Below are 12,412 nucleotides of genomic sequence, written 5' to 3'. Positions count from 1 at the left end.
AAATAAGCCTTTTTTCAGGAATTTCCCCGGGTTTAGGGGTTCCTTAACCCCTCCTCAAGGGGGGTACTGTCAGCAGCGGCGGGTGTTGTGGGATGCGTCGGCTCCCAGCCGTTGCTAGGCAACGGGGCAGGCGTATCAAATCCTCCGCTGAGCGTCCATTTCCGGCTGTTTGCCTAGCAACCGGGGATGCTCAGCGGCTGCCCTGCACTCCCATCCCGGCTGTTACTAAGCAGCCTGTATGCCGCACGCTGCACGCCTGTCAACAGCTGGGCAATTAGGTCTGGGGGGGCTGGAATGCTAGCTCTCCTGTGATAGGTCAATAGGACCTTTTTATGGGAGCCAGGATCAGGCAGCTTCGCCGGTGATAGCTTCCTGTGGAGCGGTGTCCTGCCCCTGGAGTGTTCCTGTACAGCCAGTTCACTCCTGTGTCCTGTGTCCTGGTGTCCGGAGCCTAGTCCTGAGAATCTGATCCAGCCTTCTGAGTCCTGTATTCCTGAATCTTCATCCTTAAGGTCCTGTTCCTTCTACGTGCACCTTTTCCAGTATCGTGAGTAGCGGCTCTGCCACACCTTACGGCTTTAGCCGTATTATCCTTATCTTTTGCTTTTGTGTTTTCTGCGGAGGTTCCGCCACTGTTGTCTTGCCGAACTACGACGGATGCGTATTCGGTATTCAGGCAGTGTTATTTTGGTTACGGGTTTTCTTGGCGGCCTCGCCGCACATAAATTAGTTTATTGTTTTTTGCAGTGGTTCCCCTATCTCTTTTGTGTCTGTCTTAGTTAGTTTTCCCCTTGTTCTATCTCTGTCTTGGTTAACGCCTTGTCACCAACTAAGACCGGGGGGCATCGGAGTTTGTGCAGACCTAATCCACCCACTCAAACGCGGCTGCTGTGGGCCCAAGAAACCATATTCTCACAAGCGTTGACTGACCACTAGGGAGAGGCAACGGTGTCAGAGTTTTCTGTTAGGGGTTGCTGTGAATCTCAGCCTGAACTGCAGCATCACATTTCAGTACTCGGAGCTCATCTACTACCACCCTGTCTCTCGGGTTCCGAGTACGTTGACTATAACAGACACCTTAAGCTCTTACACTAGACTGGGTTTGTCGGAAAGACAGGAAAGATTGCTAAACTGTGCTGTTTATGGCTCACAGAGAGGACAAATATTGCAACAATCCAAACAGGATCAGCAGTACTCCATATTATAAACTTTCACTTGTTCCCCACAGGCTTAATAACCATTCTCAATACTTTAACCGGCAGGCCGAGTGCACTCGAGACTGTATCTACATAAATAACTTCCAGTAGTTACATGGGGCCCCAATTGTAAGTGTTATAAATGTCAATAAGATTGTTCAGAGCACATACGTCTGCTTGTACTATATGATTCATTCTGGTTTGCTAATTTAAATTGCTCTTGAATCGTTTAAAGTTCTTTGCAGCGGAGGATTTTTCACTAAAGTTTTCCAGTGAAATAAAACAAATCTTTCACGAAAAGTTGTATCTTTAATGTCTGTGTACTATAACCTAATTTGCATTGTACTGTGGCCTACAGTGGAGACTTGGCTATATATTATTCCGTGATACTTACCTTGGTGGGTGTCATATTTGGCGTCACTAACAGGATACTTACTGAATTCCAGGTTAAGCTATACACATTAGCTAGATCAATGTGTCTCAAGGGGAAGTACCCAATAAGGTCCACATTATGTACACTTCCTATCCAATTACAATGCATTACTATTTTGGTACACCGTGGCTCCCTACCTATTCAGGAGATATGCATATTGCAGGGGCAACTGAATTCAAAGAATTTAAGGAAAAGCTTCAGGCTCTGTTTAGGCTATACCCACTAAATGAACAACAAAAAGTGGAAAAATTAAGGATGGACGTGCTGCTTTGGGACTCCTGTTGAATACTCCTCCAACACTGCTTTTTCTCCCCCAAGCCACACTATAAACCCTTCCACCCGATTCCCCCTCCTTTATACCAGCTGGAGAGCAGTGTCCGCGGATCCGGGAGAGGCTCTAGGCCTCTCTGCGGGTTGCGGCCTACTTCCCCCACACGGACCAGGACCTAGAGTTCCCGCATACAGCCACTAGATCACGCCGGCCATCCTGTCCCCCCTCCGTGCTCTGGTGGCACTTGGATCGTCCCACCGCTGCACTCACCGCCAAGGAGGCTGCTGTCCCCTCCCGCTCCAGGCGCACATCATCAAGAAGGCTGCTCTCCCTCCCGCTCCAGCTCCCTGTGGCTGCCACAGCCCTCTCAGATCGCGGGGCCGGAAGGACTTCCGCCCTCTCGCACTGTGCTGTTTCCTGGCGCCGTGCTGTGCTGGCGGAGGGCAGCGGCTGAGCTCTCGGGAGGATTCAAGGGGTTTCTGCTGCCATCTGCTGCAGTGCCCCGGCACGGAATCCGGCGGAGTTTGAGGCCTGAATCTGGTGCTGGGAGGTAAGCTACTCAGGCACACATTGGGGGTTTGCTTACACTCCTAGTGCCCCCCAGGCTATAATATCCAGCCCACAGTGTCCAGCGCAGTGGGCATATGAGAGACGCGCTGCTGAGGATCTCCTGGGTGCCGCGTCTAGGTACAGCCTACACGACTCTCACCCCCTTACGGGTGATACCCAATAGAGTGGAATGTGGGACAGGACAGCAACACCTGGGTCCCCCTGCATACGCTGCCCACCATCTTGGAGCAAACAATAAACCTCTGCCAGGCTCCCGTCGCACGTTAGTCCCCCATCCTTGATCCTCATTCCCTGAGCCCCCAGCCTTCCACGTGTCTCCCCATAACCCTGACCTCCATCGCTGACTCCGGGTGGAGCCCGCGTGGCCTTTGATATCGGGCCCTCTCATCACTCAAGCCCAGACTTCCACAGCAGACAGAGGTTCACCCACATCAGCTCTCTGGTGGGGTGTGGTTTTGCACGTGGCACTACCGAGGCACCCCACGTTCATCTATGCCATCTAAAAGTCCTCATGCCCCGCTGATTACACCATAACTCAGCCCTCCGGTGGTTCTTTTTCTGGCTGTTTGGTAGCTCCGCCTCTATCATCTGCTCCATTGCTTTGTTTAACCCTTCCACACTCCAACCCAGTAGCCGAGGTTCAACTATGTCTAAGTCCAACCCGAATACAAGAAAGCGTGTGGGAACGGACATCTCCCAACATTTCACTAAAAATGACAAGAGCGACAAATCCTCCTTGCCCTCAGGCCCTCTTCTCCTAGCCTATCCTCATCAGACAGGGAAGATCCATCACCGTCACCTGTTCTATCGACCAAAGAGGATATTTTGGCCTTGAAATCGCTCATAATGGACTTCAAAGAATCGCTGGAATCCAAATTGGACAGAGCGGTCACCTCAATCAGATCAGACATCTCATCTCTGTCCTCCAGAACCTCTAAATTGGAATCCAGACAAGATATTCTCCAAAAGGACCATATAGAAACTGTCAGGGATATCGATCACCTTATCCAGGATATATCGCAGCTGCGCACCAAAAATGAAGATTTGGAAAATCGCGAAAGAAATAACATCCTAATTCGCAATATCCCTGAGTCTATTCTCCCTGCGGCCCTTGAAGCATATCTACAAAGGGTATTCTCCACCGTAGTTCCAAGTATGGACCCTCGAGAGCTAACCCTGGAAAGGGCTGACAGGGCTCTTCGACCTAGGCCTCGTGACGGCGATCCCCCCAGGGACGTTATCATGCGCTTCCTCAGTTTCAAGGATAAAGAACTGGTTCTCCTCCCGACTCAGGGCAAACCGCACATAATGTTCGAGGACTCCAAGTTACAGTTCTTTCAGGATTTGGCCCCCTCTACTATACTTAAAAGGAGAGAACTCAGGGACTTAACCTCCGCACTCCGCGCACGCGGGATTCGATACCGCTGGGGGTTCCCCTTCAAACTTCTGGTCGACTACAACAGCAAAACGATCGTCATCAAAGACCCGAGAGAAGGGGGAGACTTCCTGTCACATCTGGAGGACTCTGACCCCCCACCTGGGCCAATCCCCACCTCTCGACCGACCTAAACACTTTGGTGCTTGCGGTTATTTGAACATTCTACTCGTTATACTGCTCTAGTTTCTACGTTGATTGCTTGATCTGTTTCAGTTTATTATCCTGGTTGTTACTGAATGTTTGCTGTTTATTGCTTACCCTTTTTTTCTCTCCGCCTACTCTTCAAGCCCCGCTAATCAGAGTTCTGCGGCTACATCTGTCTTATTAGCACTGCTCACATGGTATCCACTGCCACATAATTGTTGCTACTGCAGAGTTTATACCCGCATATAGATACTAGGATATATAGGTAAGATTTCTAGTAGCTCTGATGTTTATACTACTGTAATTTTGCTTTAATGCGACCAATGTTGGACTCTGCACTCTACTTCTCTACCACGTCTTTCATACACTGGTTCTTGCGCCTTATGGCCTCTACTGCAAATTCCACATAGACCACCACTGGAGGGAGGTGTTCCCTCACTGTCTTCACTTACCACACTAGTTCACACTGTAGCTTTCTAGCCTCTGAACCTGCCTCTCCACCCTTTCCCCCCTGTGGAGGGAGTAAGGTCGTTACCCGACACTCCTCCACTCCAGATCCTTGGATCCTGTTCCTTTTCGCTGGTCGTAAGGAACCCCCACACAGACCCCCCTCCCTGATACCTTCTCTCTGTACCTATTTTCTCCTTATCTTCCCTCTCTTTCTCTTTCCCCCGTTGAGTCGGGGACCTACCCCCCCCCCCCCCCCTTTTTTATTTCTTTTTTTTTATTTTATTTTTTTCTTCTAGGTGATTCTCGAGATGCCCCTGATTGTGGCATCTTTAAACGCCAAGGGTCTCAACACCCCTCATAAACGTTTGTCCCTGTTTCGCTCTCTCCAGACCCTTAAAGCGGGAATAGTGTTTATTCAGGAAACCCACTTTAAATCCCGGTCACACCTATCCCTGTCCACCAAACGCTACCCAACGACTTTTTATTCCTCGAGCCAATCGAAACACAACGTAGTGGCCATCTTGATTCACTCCAAAGTACCCTTTACACTACACTTGACTCACACAGACACCAACGGTCGCTATGTCATCCTAACAGGCACACTGGGGCAATTGGAATGCATGATCGCCACTGTCTACGCCCCCAATTCAGGGCAATCCTCCTTTTTCAATTCTTTTTTTACAGACTTGACTAAAGTCCGAAAAGGTTATCTGATACTAGGGGGAGACTTCAACACAGTCCCGGACGCCGACTTAGATAATCCTCTAGTCAGTCCCATTCACTGCGCGATTCCTCCTCGAGATCCTTAAACAAACACGTCCATGAATCTGGCCTCTTCAACCCAACTGCTAGGGACTACACCTTTTTCTTGATACCACATCAATCATATTCCCGAATCAATCTTTTTTTCTGTGGCACTCTGGTCTCTAAGCACGTAACAGACTCGTCAATCATTACTAACCCTTGGTCGGACCATTCTATCATCACGGCCACCTTTGACATTCTCGACTCTCTGACATCCCGCCCCAATTGGAGACTGAACGAGACGCTTTTGAAAATCCCTAAGTTCCAAGAAAAAATCTATTTAGCTATTGCTGACTATTTCTCCTTAAATATCACTGACTCCTCTTGCACCCCATTGATCTGGGAAGCTCACAAAGCTGTCATCAGAGGTCACATTATTAGCTATGCATCGCATAGGAACATGGAACATAAGCAAAAAATATCATCCCTAGCGGTAGAGGTTCACAGCCTAGAAACCTTATACAAACGACGGCCCTCGCGCTCTCTCTACACACAACTCACGTCTGCCAGGGCAGCACTGAACGCTTTACTGGCCAAAAAAACTGAACATTCTCTCCGCTAGCTGAAACAAAAATTCTATGAAAAAAGCAACAAAGCCGATACGCTATTGACCAGCAGACTGAGAGCCCGTAAGGCGCACACTGCTATCCCGGCTATTAAAGACGACAATGGCTCCCTCCAATACAACCCAGCATCTATTAACTCCCTTTTCCGGACTTATTACGAGCGGCTTTATAATCTACCTGACGCCTCTTCTTCTCCGAATTTGACTCACCCCACGACTTCTGACTACTTAACGTCCTCCGACCTGCCCTGTATTGACTAAGACACTTCTTTTAACTTAGATAATCCTATATAACGCCTGAAGAAATAGACCTCGTTATCAAATGCCAGAAGCCATCCAAAGCCCCAGGCCCAGACGGCTTTCCAATGTCCTATTATAAACCTTTCAACCCGCCCTACTCCCCCACCTCACAAGAGTATTTAATCTTATCCTGGACGGATCTCCCTTCCATCCCCACACTACTAAGGCTATCATTTCCGTACTTCCAAAGCCCGATAAAGACCCCCAGCTTCTTTCCAACTACCGGCCTATATCACTTCTGAACTCCGATTTGAAAATCTTCGCCAAAGTATTAGCTAATAGACTTGACCCTATTCTTCCCTCGCTCATACACCCTGATCAGGTGGGATTCGTTCCGACCAGACAGGCACTTGACAACACTAGACGCGTCGTTGATGTCATCCACCACATTAATCTTCACAAGATCCCAGCCTTGGCACTGGCCCTGGACGTGGAGAAGACCTTCGACAGGGTCTCATGGCCTTTCATGCAGCAGACTCTGCAACGTTTTGGCTTTCAGGGTAAATTTCTCCAGGCCATACAGGCCTTATATCAAAACCCCTTGGCCTCGGTACATACTAACGGCATATTATCAGACCCCTTCAAAATATCTAATGGCACCCGACTGGAATGTCCACTATCTCCCCTTATATTCGCACTTGTCATTGAACCCCTCGCAAATCGCATCCAGGCCAATCCTGATATATCAGGGGTCTATATTAATCACGCTCAATACACTATCTCTCTTTTCGCCGACGACATCCTTTTAACTTTGACAAATCTGACTATTTCCCTACCGAATCTCTTCCGAGAACTGTCCATATATGGTAACCTCTCGGGATATAAGATTAACCAGGCAAAATCTGAAGCCCTCTCCCTACATATCCCCAAACTAACCAAATCTCAACTACAACAGAATTTTGACTTCTCCTGGCGCAGACACTCACTTAAATATTTAGGTGTATCCATTACTAAATCTTGTAGTTCTCTTTACAGAGCTAATTACTCACCGCTCATCGCATCTATCCTTAAAGATATCCATCAATGGGAATCTTATTTTCTCTCCTGGATAGGAAGAATCAATGCAATAAAAATGAACGCCCTTACCAAACTCCTGTACTTGTTTCAGACGCTCCCAGTTTCGATCCCACATCAGACTCTTAATATCCTCCAATCCTCTTTGTGTAAATTCATTTGGAACCACAGAAAGCCTAGAATCCGGCGGGATATCTTAGCTAAACATTCTTGGAACGGCGGTCTGGGCCTTCCTATCCTCCGGCGCTATTACGACGCAACTAGTTTGAGCCAAATGGTTGCCTGGCATGCCCCAAAACACACTAAACGGTGGGTCGACCTGGAGAGTGATTTACTGGGAGTCCCATCGATTTCATACTTACCTTGGCTTTTTGGAAAACAAGGCTCTCAAATTCACTGCCCCTCGCCCACTATAGAATTGACTCTTAAGCATTGGCAGACCTTGAAAAGTTTAAATTATCTACCAACCCCTCCCCTCTGACCCCCATTTGGAATAACCCAGCATTTCCCCCGGGGCTCTCTCAAGGAATGGTCCGCCCCTGGATCTCTGCTGGTGTTACTAGAATTCATCACTTCACGGGGACACACGCCATTAAATCATTCTCCGATCTGCAAAACACACATGGTCTACACAACTCCCTGTTTTATCAATATCTCCAAATCCGTCACTTTCTCTCTTCTTTACACTTACCGTTCCCGTTACTGGTCCCCTCACCTCTCGAGAGACTCTGCATTTACAACCCTACTGATAGGGGGACTATCTCCCCCCTTTATAAATGCATCCTTAACCCTGAATCGCCCCCCCCCCCTTGAAACGCACGAGCTAGCATGGGAAGCAGATCTCGGAAGTCACCTTGGGGAAGAGGGATGGAGCAAAATTCGTAACGCGATCTCGAAATGCTGTATTAGCATGGCTATCCGCGAAAACTCGTGCAAAATATACACAAGATGGTATTTGGTGCTGCATTGACTGCATAGGATCTATCCCGAAAACTCCAACCTATGCTGGAGGAACTGTGGTCAAATAGGCACGTTTTATCCCATCTGGTGGACCTGCCCAGTGGTCGCTCAGTTTTGGAAGATGGTCCGCACACTCCTCTCTCAGCTAATTGATTTGCCAGTGCCTCTTTCACCCGCTAACCTCCTCCTCTGCAGCCTACCCGATTACATCTCTAAAGACTCGGAAAAACTGATCCTCTTTATCTCCTGCGCGGCTAAATACCAAAGAGCGCGCAATTGGAAGAACCCCCGAAGCTCCCACCCATCAGGCACTAACGAATAGAATTTGGTTCGTCGCAACCATGGAGCATATTACTAGCCTTCAACACAATACAGTACTCTACTTGGCTTCCCTGGTACAGACATCATGACCACCCCCTCCCAGGATTACACTAATTCTGGGTCCCACTTTATTATCCCTTTTTTTTTTTTTCTTCCATCTTCCTCCCTCATTTCCCTTTTACTTTCCAAGCCCCCGACTCTACGGAGAACTTCTCCCTTTCCTTTCTTCCTTCTTCTACGTCTCTCAAACCCTCTTTTCTGTTCCTCCCTCCCTACCTGCTTTACCCATCCGTCTCGCTAAATACTCGCTATCTCCATCAGGGGCGTATCTACCTATTGGCCAGGATGGCACTCGCCAGGGGCGCCAGGCAAGGAGGGGGCGCCGTCCGGCAATGCCATCCATAACCAGGGGGTAGAACCAAGTAGTACTGTCAGACTTGGTGACTGTCTGTTAGTGCCGGCGCTAGTATCTGGCAGCAGTGCACCGCACCTCGCTTGTAATCAGACTCAACATAAACTACAGCTCCCAGCAGCCCTTGTTGCCGGGAGCTGTAATTTACTTTGAGTCTGATTGATCACTAGTGCGGAGCTGTGCGGCTAGACAGACAGTCACCAAGTATAGTCAGAGCTGGATTATGGGGAGGGCAGTGGACGGAGTGGAAGCACGTGGGTGGGGCTACACGGCACTCACTGCCAGGCAGACCAGCAGCATGGAGGAGAGGGAGAGAAGACAACGAGCTACTAAAGTACATGCAGTCAGCGTACCCAGTCTGTAATGTGGGGGGTGGGGGAGACACTATATAGTCTGTTTGTATGCGTGTCTGTGACTGAATTTATGTATGTGTGTGACTATGTATGTATGTATGTATGTACTGTATGTTTGTGTGTATAAGTATCTACTGTATTTATTTGTGTATTAGTGTGTGGCTATGTATGTGAATAAGTGTGTAACTATGTATGTATGTAACTGTATTTGTATATACTGCATGTGTGACTGTACTGTATGTTATATGTATGTGTTTTGTGCCTGACTATGTATGTAAGTGTATATGTGTGTGCCTATGGGCAGTATCAGATATACTAATGGCAAATGTGGTTTTACTGCATTCCCCATATAAAATTAGAAATATATTTATTAGCACTGGTCCACATTTCCATTTTCTATATGCATTCCCCATATGCCCTGTATAGACTGTGTTTTATATAGGGGTACAACTGTGTGGCGTAATGTGAATAAGAGACACTACTGTGTGGTGTAATGTGAGTAATGAACACTACTGTGTGGTGTAATGTGATACTGTGTGTCATAATTTTAATTGGAAGCACTATTATATGGCCATGCCCCAGCCCCACAGGGCCACATTCTTTTTTTGACACGCCTCTCTTATTTCAAATATGTGTATGTGTGTGTGTGGGGGGGGGGGGGACACCAGCCCCTGACTTTGCCAGGGGCGATCAGACGCCTAGATATACCCCTGATCTCCATTAGAGCTTGCCTCTTTCTCCGATCATATATCTTCCTGTCTCTTACTAACGTCTTGCTACTTAAATCTCTGGTCTCTAAATATGACGTTACCATGTTCCAAGTTTTTCTCTTATTACCTCTTAGGAGAAAAATTCATATACTTATATTTATACAAGTCTTTCAACTGCATATTTGCTTTTTGTATCTCTGTCATACTGCTTTATATTGACTTGTGTAATTATTATTCAAAATAAAAATTTCAAGATTGAAAAAAAAAAGTGGAAATATTAATTGGACAACTGAAAGGGACTGCTTGGCGTGAAGTAAATTTGTGTCCGCAGGGTAAAAAGAGAACTGCAACAGACATATTGGAAAGATTAGCGAAAATCTTTGATTCCCAAACATTATCAGAGTTGATGTTGCATTTTTATGCAAGAAAGCAGCAATCTAATGAAACTCTGTGAGAATTCGCTCTTGGTTTACAGGAAGCTCTGCAAGACATTAAGGCTGTCAAAGCAGGAGAAATAATGAAAGAAGATGAAACACTAATTAGTCAAGTTATCGAGGGGGCCTATGGAGAACAGGTGAAAACTCATCTTAAAATGTTACGGCTGCAATATCCATCTACCAGTTTCCTAGATTTTAAGGAAACCGCAATCAAGATTTTGGGAACCAGTTCTAAACAAGTCCAGACCACCGCCTATTTGGAATTAGTGACTCAACATATTCAGTCATTGGCTAGAGCAGATTTTTTAGTTGCTCTAATAGAACAAATTGCAGAACTTATTCAGGGCATGACAGATATGTATAAAGAAATTAAGAGCTTGAAAGAAAGACAGAGAAGAGAAAGACAGGAGATCCGGAAAGAGGCCCTGTTATGACAACCAGTGGGAAGGAACAGGAAATTATAGACAAGTTACTAATAAGTTCGATGAACAGGGTCAGCCAATCTGTAGGCGTTGCCAGGAAAGGGATCATGTTAAACGCGAGTGTTGCCAACAAGAAAATTTACTCGGTAGTCCTGAAGCCGAGAATCAGCTCTCAGGAAGAATGGAAAGTATAGGTCTACTCTTGGAAGAAGAACAACCTGGAGGTGTGAGTCTCAACCCAGTAGTGCAGAACCATATAAAAGCTATCGGCATGCCATCTGCAGGTGATGTTACACCAGCCAGTGCAGGGAAAGTTTTGGGCAAAGTCGTATGGTTCCATGAAAGACGTGGATATGGGTTCATAAATCGAGATGACAACAAAAGGAATATCTTTGAACACTACACCGGCATCCAACCGAACAACCCAAGAAACTGTTTTCGAAGTCTGAGAAATGGAGAGACTGTAGAATTCAGTTTAGTCAAAGGAGAAAAGGGTGCAGATGCAGAAAATGTAACCAGTCTTGGTGGTGCTCCAGTCCAAGGCAACAAAGATGAAGCATATCATAACCATTATTGGAGCTTTTCACATTGCAGAGGCCCCCCAAGTAATTATCAGCAAGACCACCTACACAGTGATGATAGAGAAACATCAGAAGAAGTTGAAAGTGTGGCAGAGGAAGAAAGCATCCTTCATCAGCAGCCTTACCAAAGGTGTTGCTACCCACCATGCTATTCTTGTCCAAATATCCAAGTGCAAAGTGCGTTAAGGGAAAGTGTCACTAGTCAACAAGTAGAGAAACAAAGAGGATCAATTCAAAAGATTCTGCAGAGAATAGTCGGACTGCAACATCTTCAGGAACCACCACATAAGAGTGAACCCGGCGTGAAAGGCACCCATTCCAGAATAACTCACTTCAATCAACCAGATGTGCTTGCCACTAATGGAAAGCAAGACACTGAAGGAAAGCTTCATTCAGCTATGACAGAGAGCAAAGGGCCCCCTGAACAGAACTGATTGGATTCTGTTATGCCAAAGTTTGAATCTTTTGTTTTTGAGGAACAATATCTTGGTTACAAAGAGATAGATTCATTTATGCAAAAGGTTTTTAGTAAGATGGGAAAGAGAGGTATAGGTGCTCCGTCTATTCAGCATACAGAATAATGCAGTACAACTATTTCTGTTGTTTATAATTGTTCAATGTGTATTGCTAAGTTTTCTCACATGTGAGAAAAATTGTAACTTCTGAATGTATATATTTTTGGGTATGCACAATTGTTATATACATAATTTCGCTCGCAGCCAAACTGTACTTGATATTGCCTGAGGACATGCAATATTTCAGTGGGAGAGTATGTAATACCCACTATGTGGATTGTTCTGATGCTGTTCATCGCGCTGCAGAATTTAGATAGACAACAATTCCCAGCAGCCTCTGCAGCTGCTCAGGAGGACAGGTGCACATCACATGACCGGTGTCAGGGGTACAGTGTGACAGTTGAAAGTGGACAGGATTTGGAGCAGCCATCTTAGGGGAGATGATGGAGAGGGGAGTGAGGACGCAGCTCTTCCCTTAGAGGCGTGCAGTGAGCAGCCCACAGAGAAGCAGGCTCT

At 46.7% G+C, this 12,412-nt stretch overlaps 1 protein-coding gene across 1 annotated transcript; it reads left to right on the top strand.

Moving 5' to 3' along the window:
• Window positions 1–10,981: 10,981 nt before the first annotated feature.
• Window positions 10,982–11,815, top strand: LOC135057323 (Y-box-binding protein 1-like). Its single transcript, XM_063963213.1, has one exon. It carries the CDS (start codon window positions 10,982–10,984, stop codon window positions 11,813–11,815), a length of 834 nt encoding a protein of 277 aa, XP_063819283.1.
• The last annotated feature ends 597 nt before the right edge of the window (window positions 11,816–12,412 follow it).

The sequence above is a fragment of the Pseudophryne corroboree genome, chromosome 3, assembly GCF_028390025.1.
Source record: "Pseudophryne corroboree isolate aPseCor3 chromosome 3, aPseCor3.hap2, whole genome shotgun sequence".
Lineage (NCBI taxonomy): Eukaryota > Metazoa > Chordata > Amphibia > Anura > Myobatrachidae > Pseudophryne > Pseudophryne corroboree.
The sequence above is the reverse complement of the archived record's forward strand: the minus strand, read 5'-3'. Positions and strand labels throughout refer to the sequence as shown.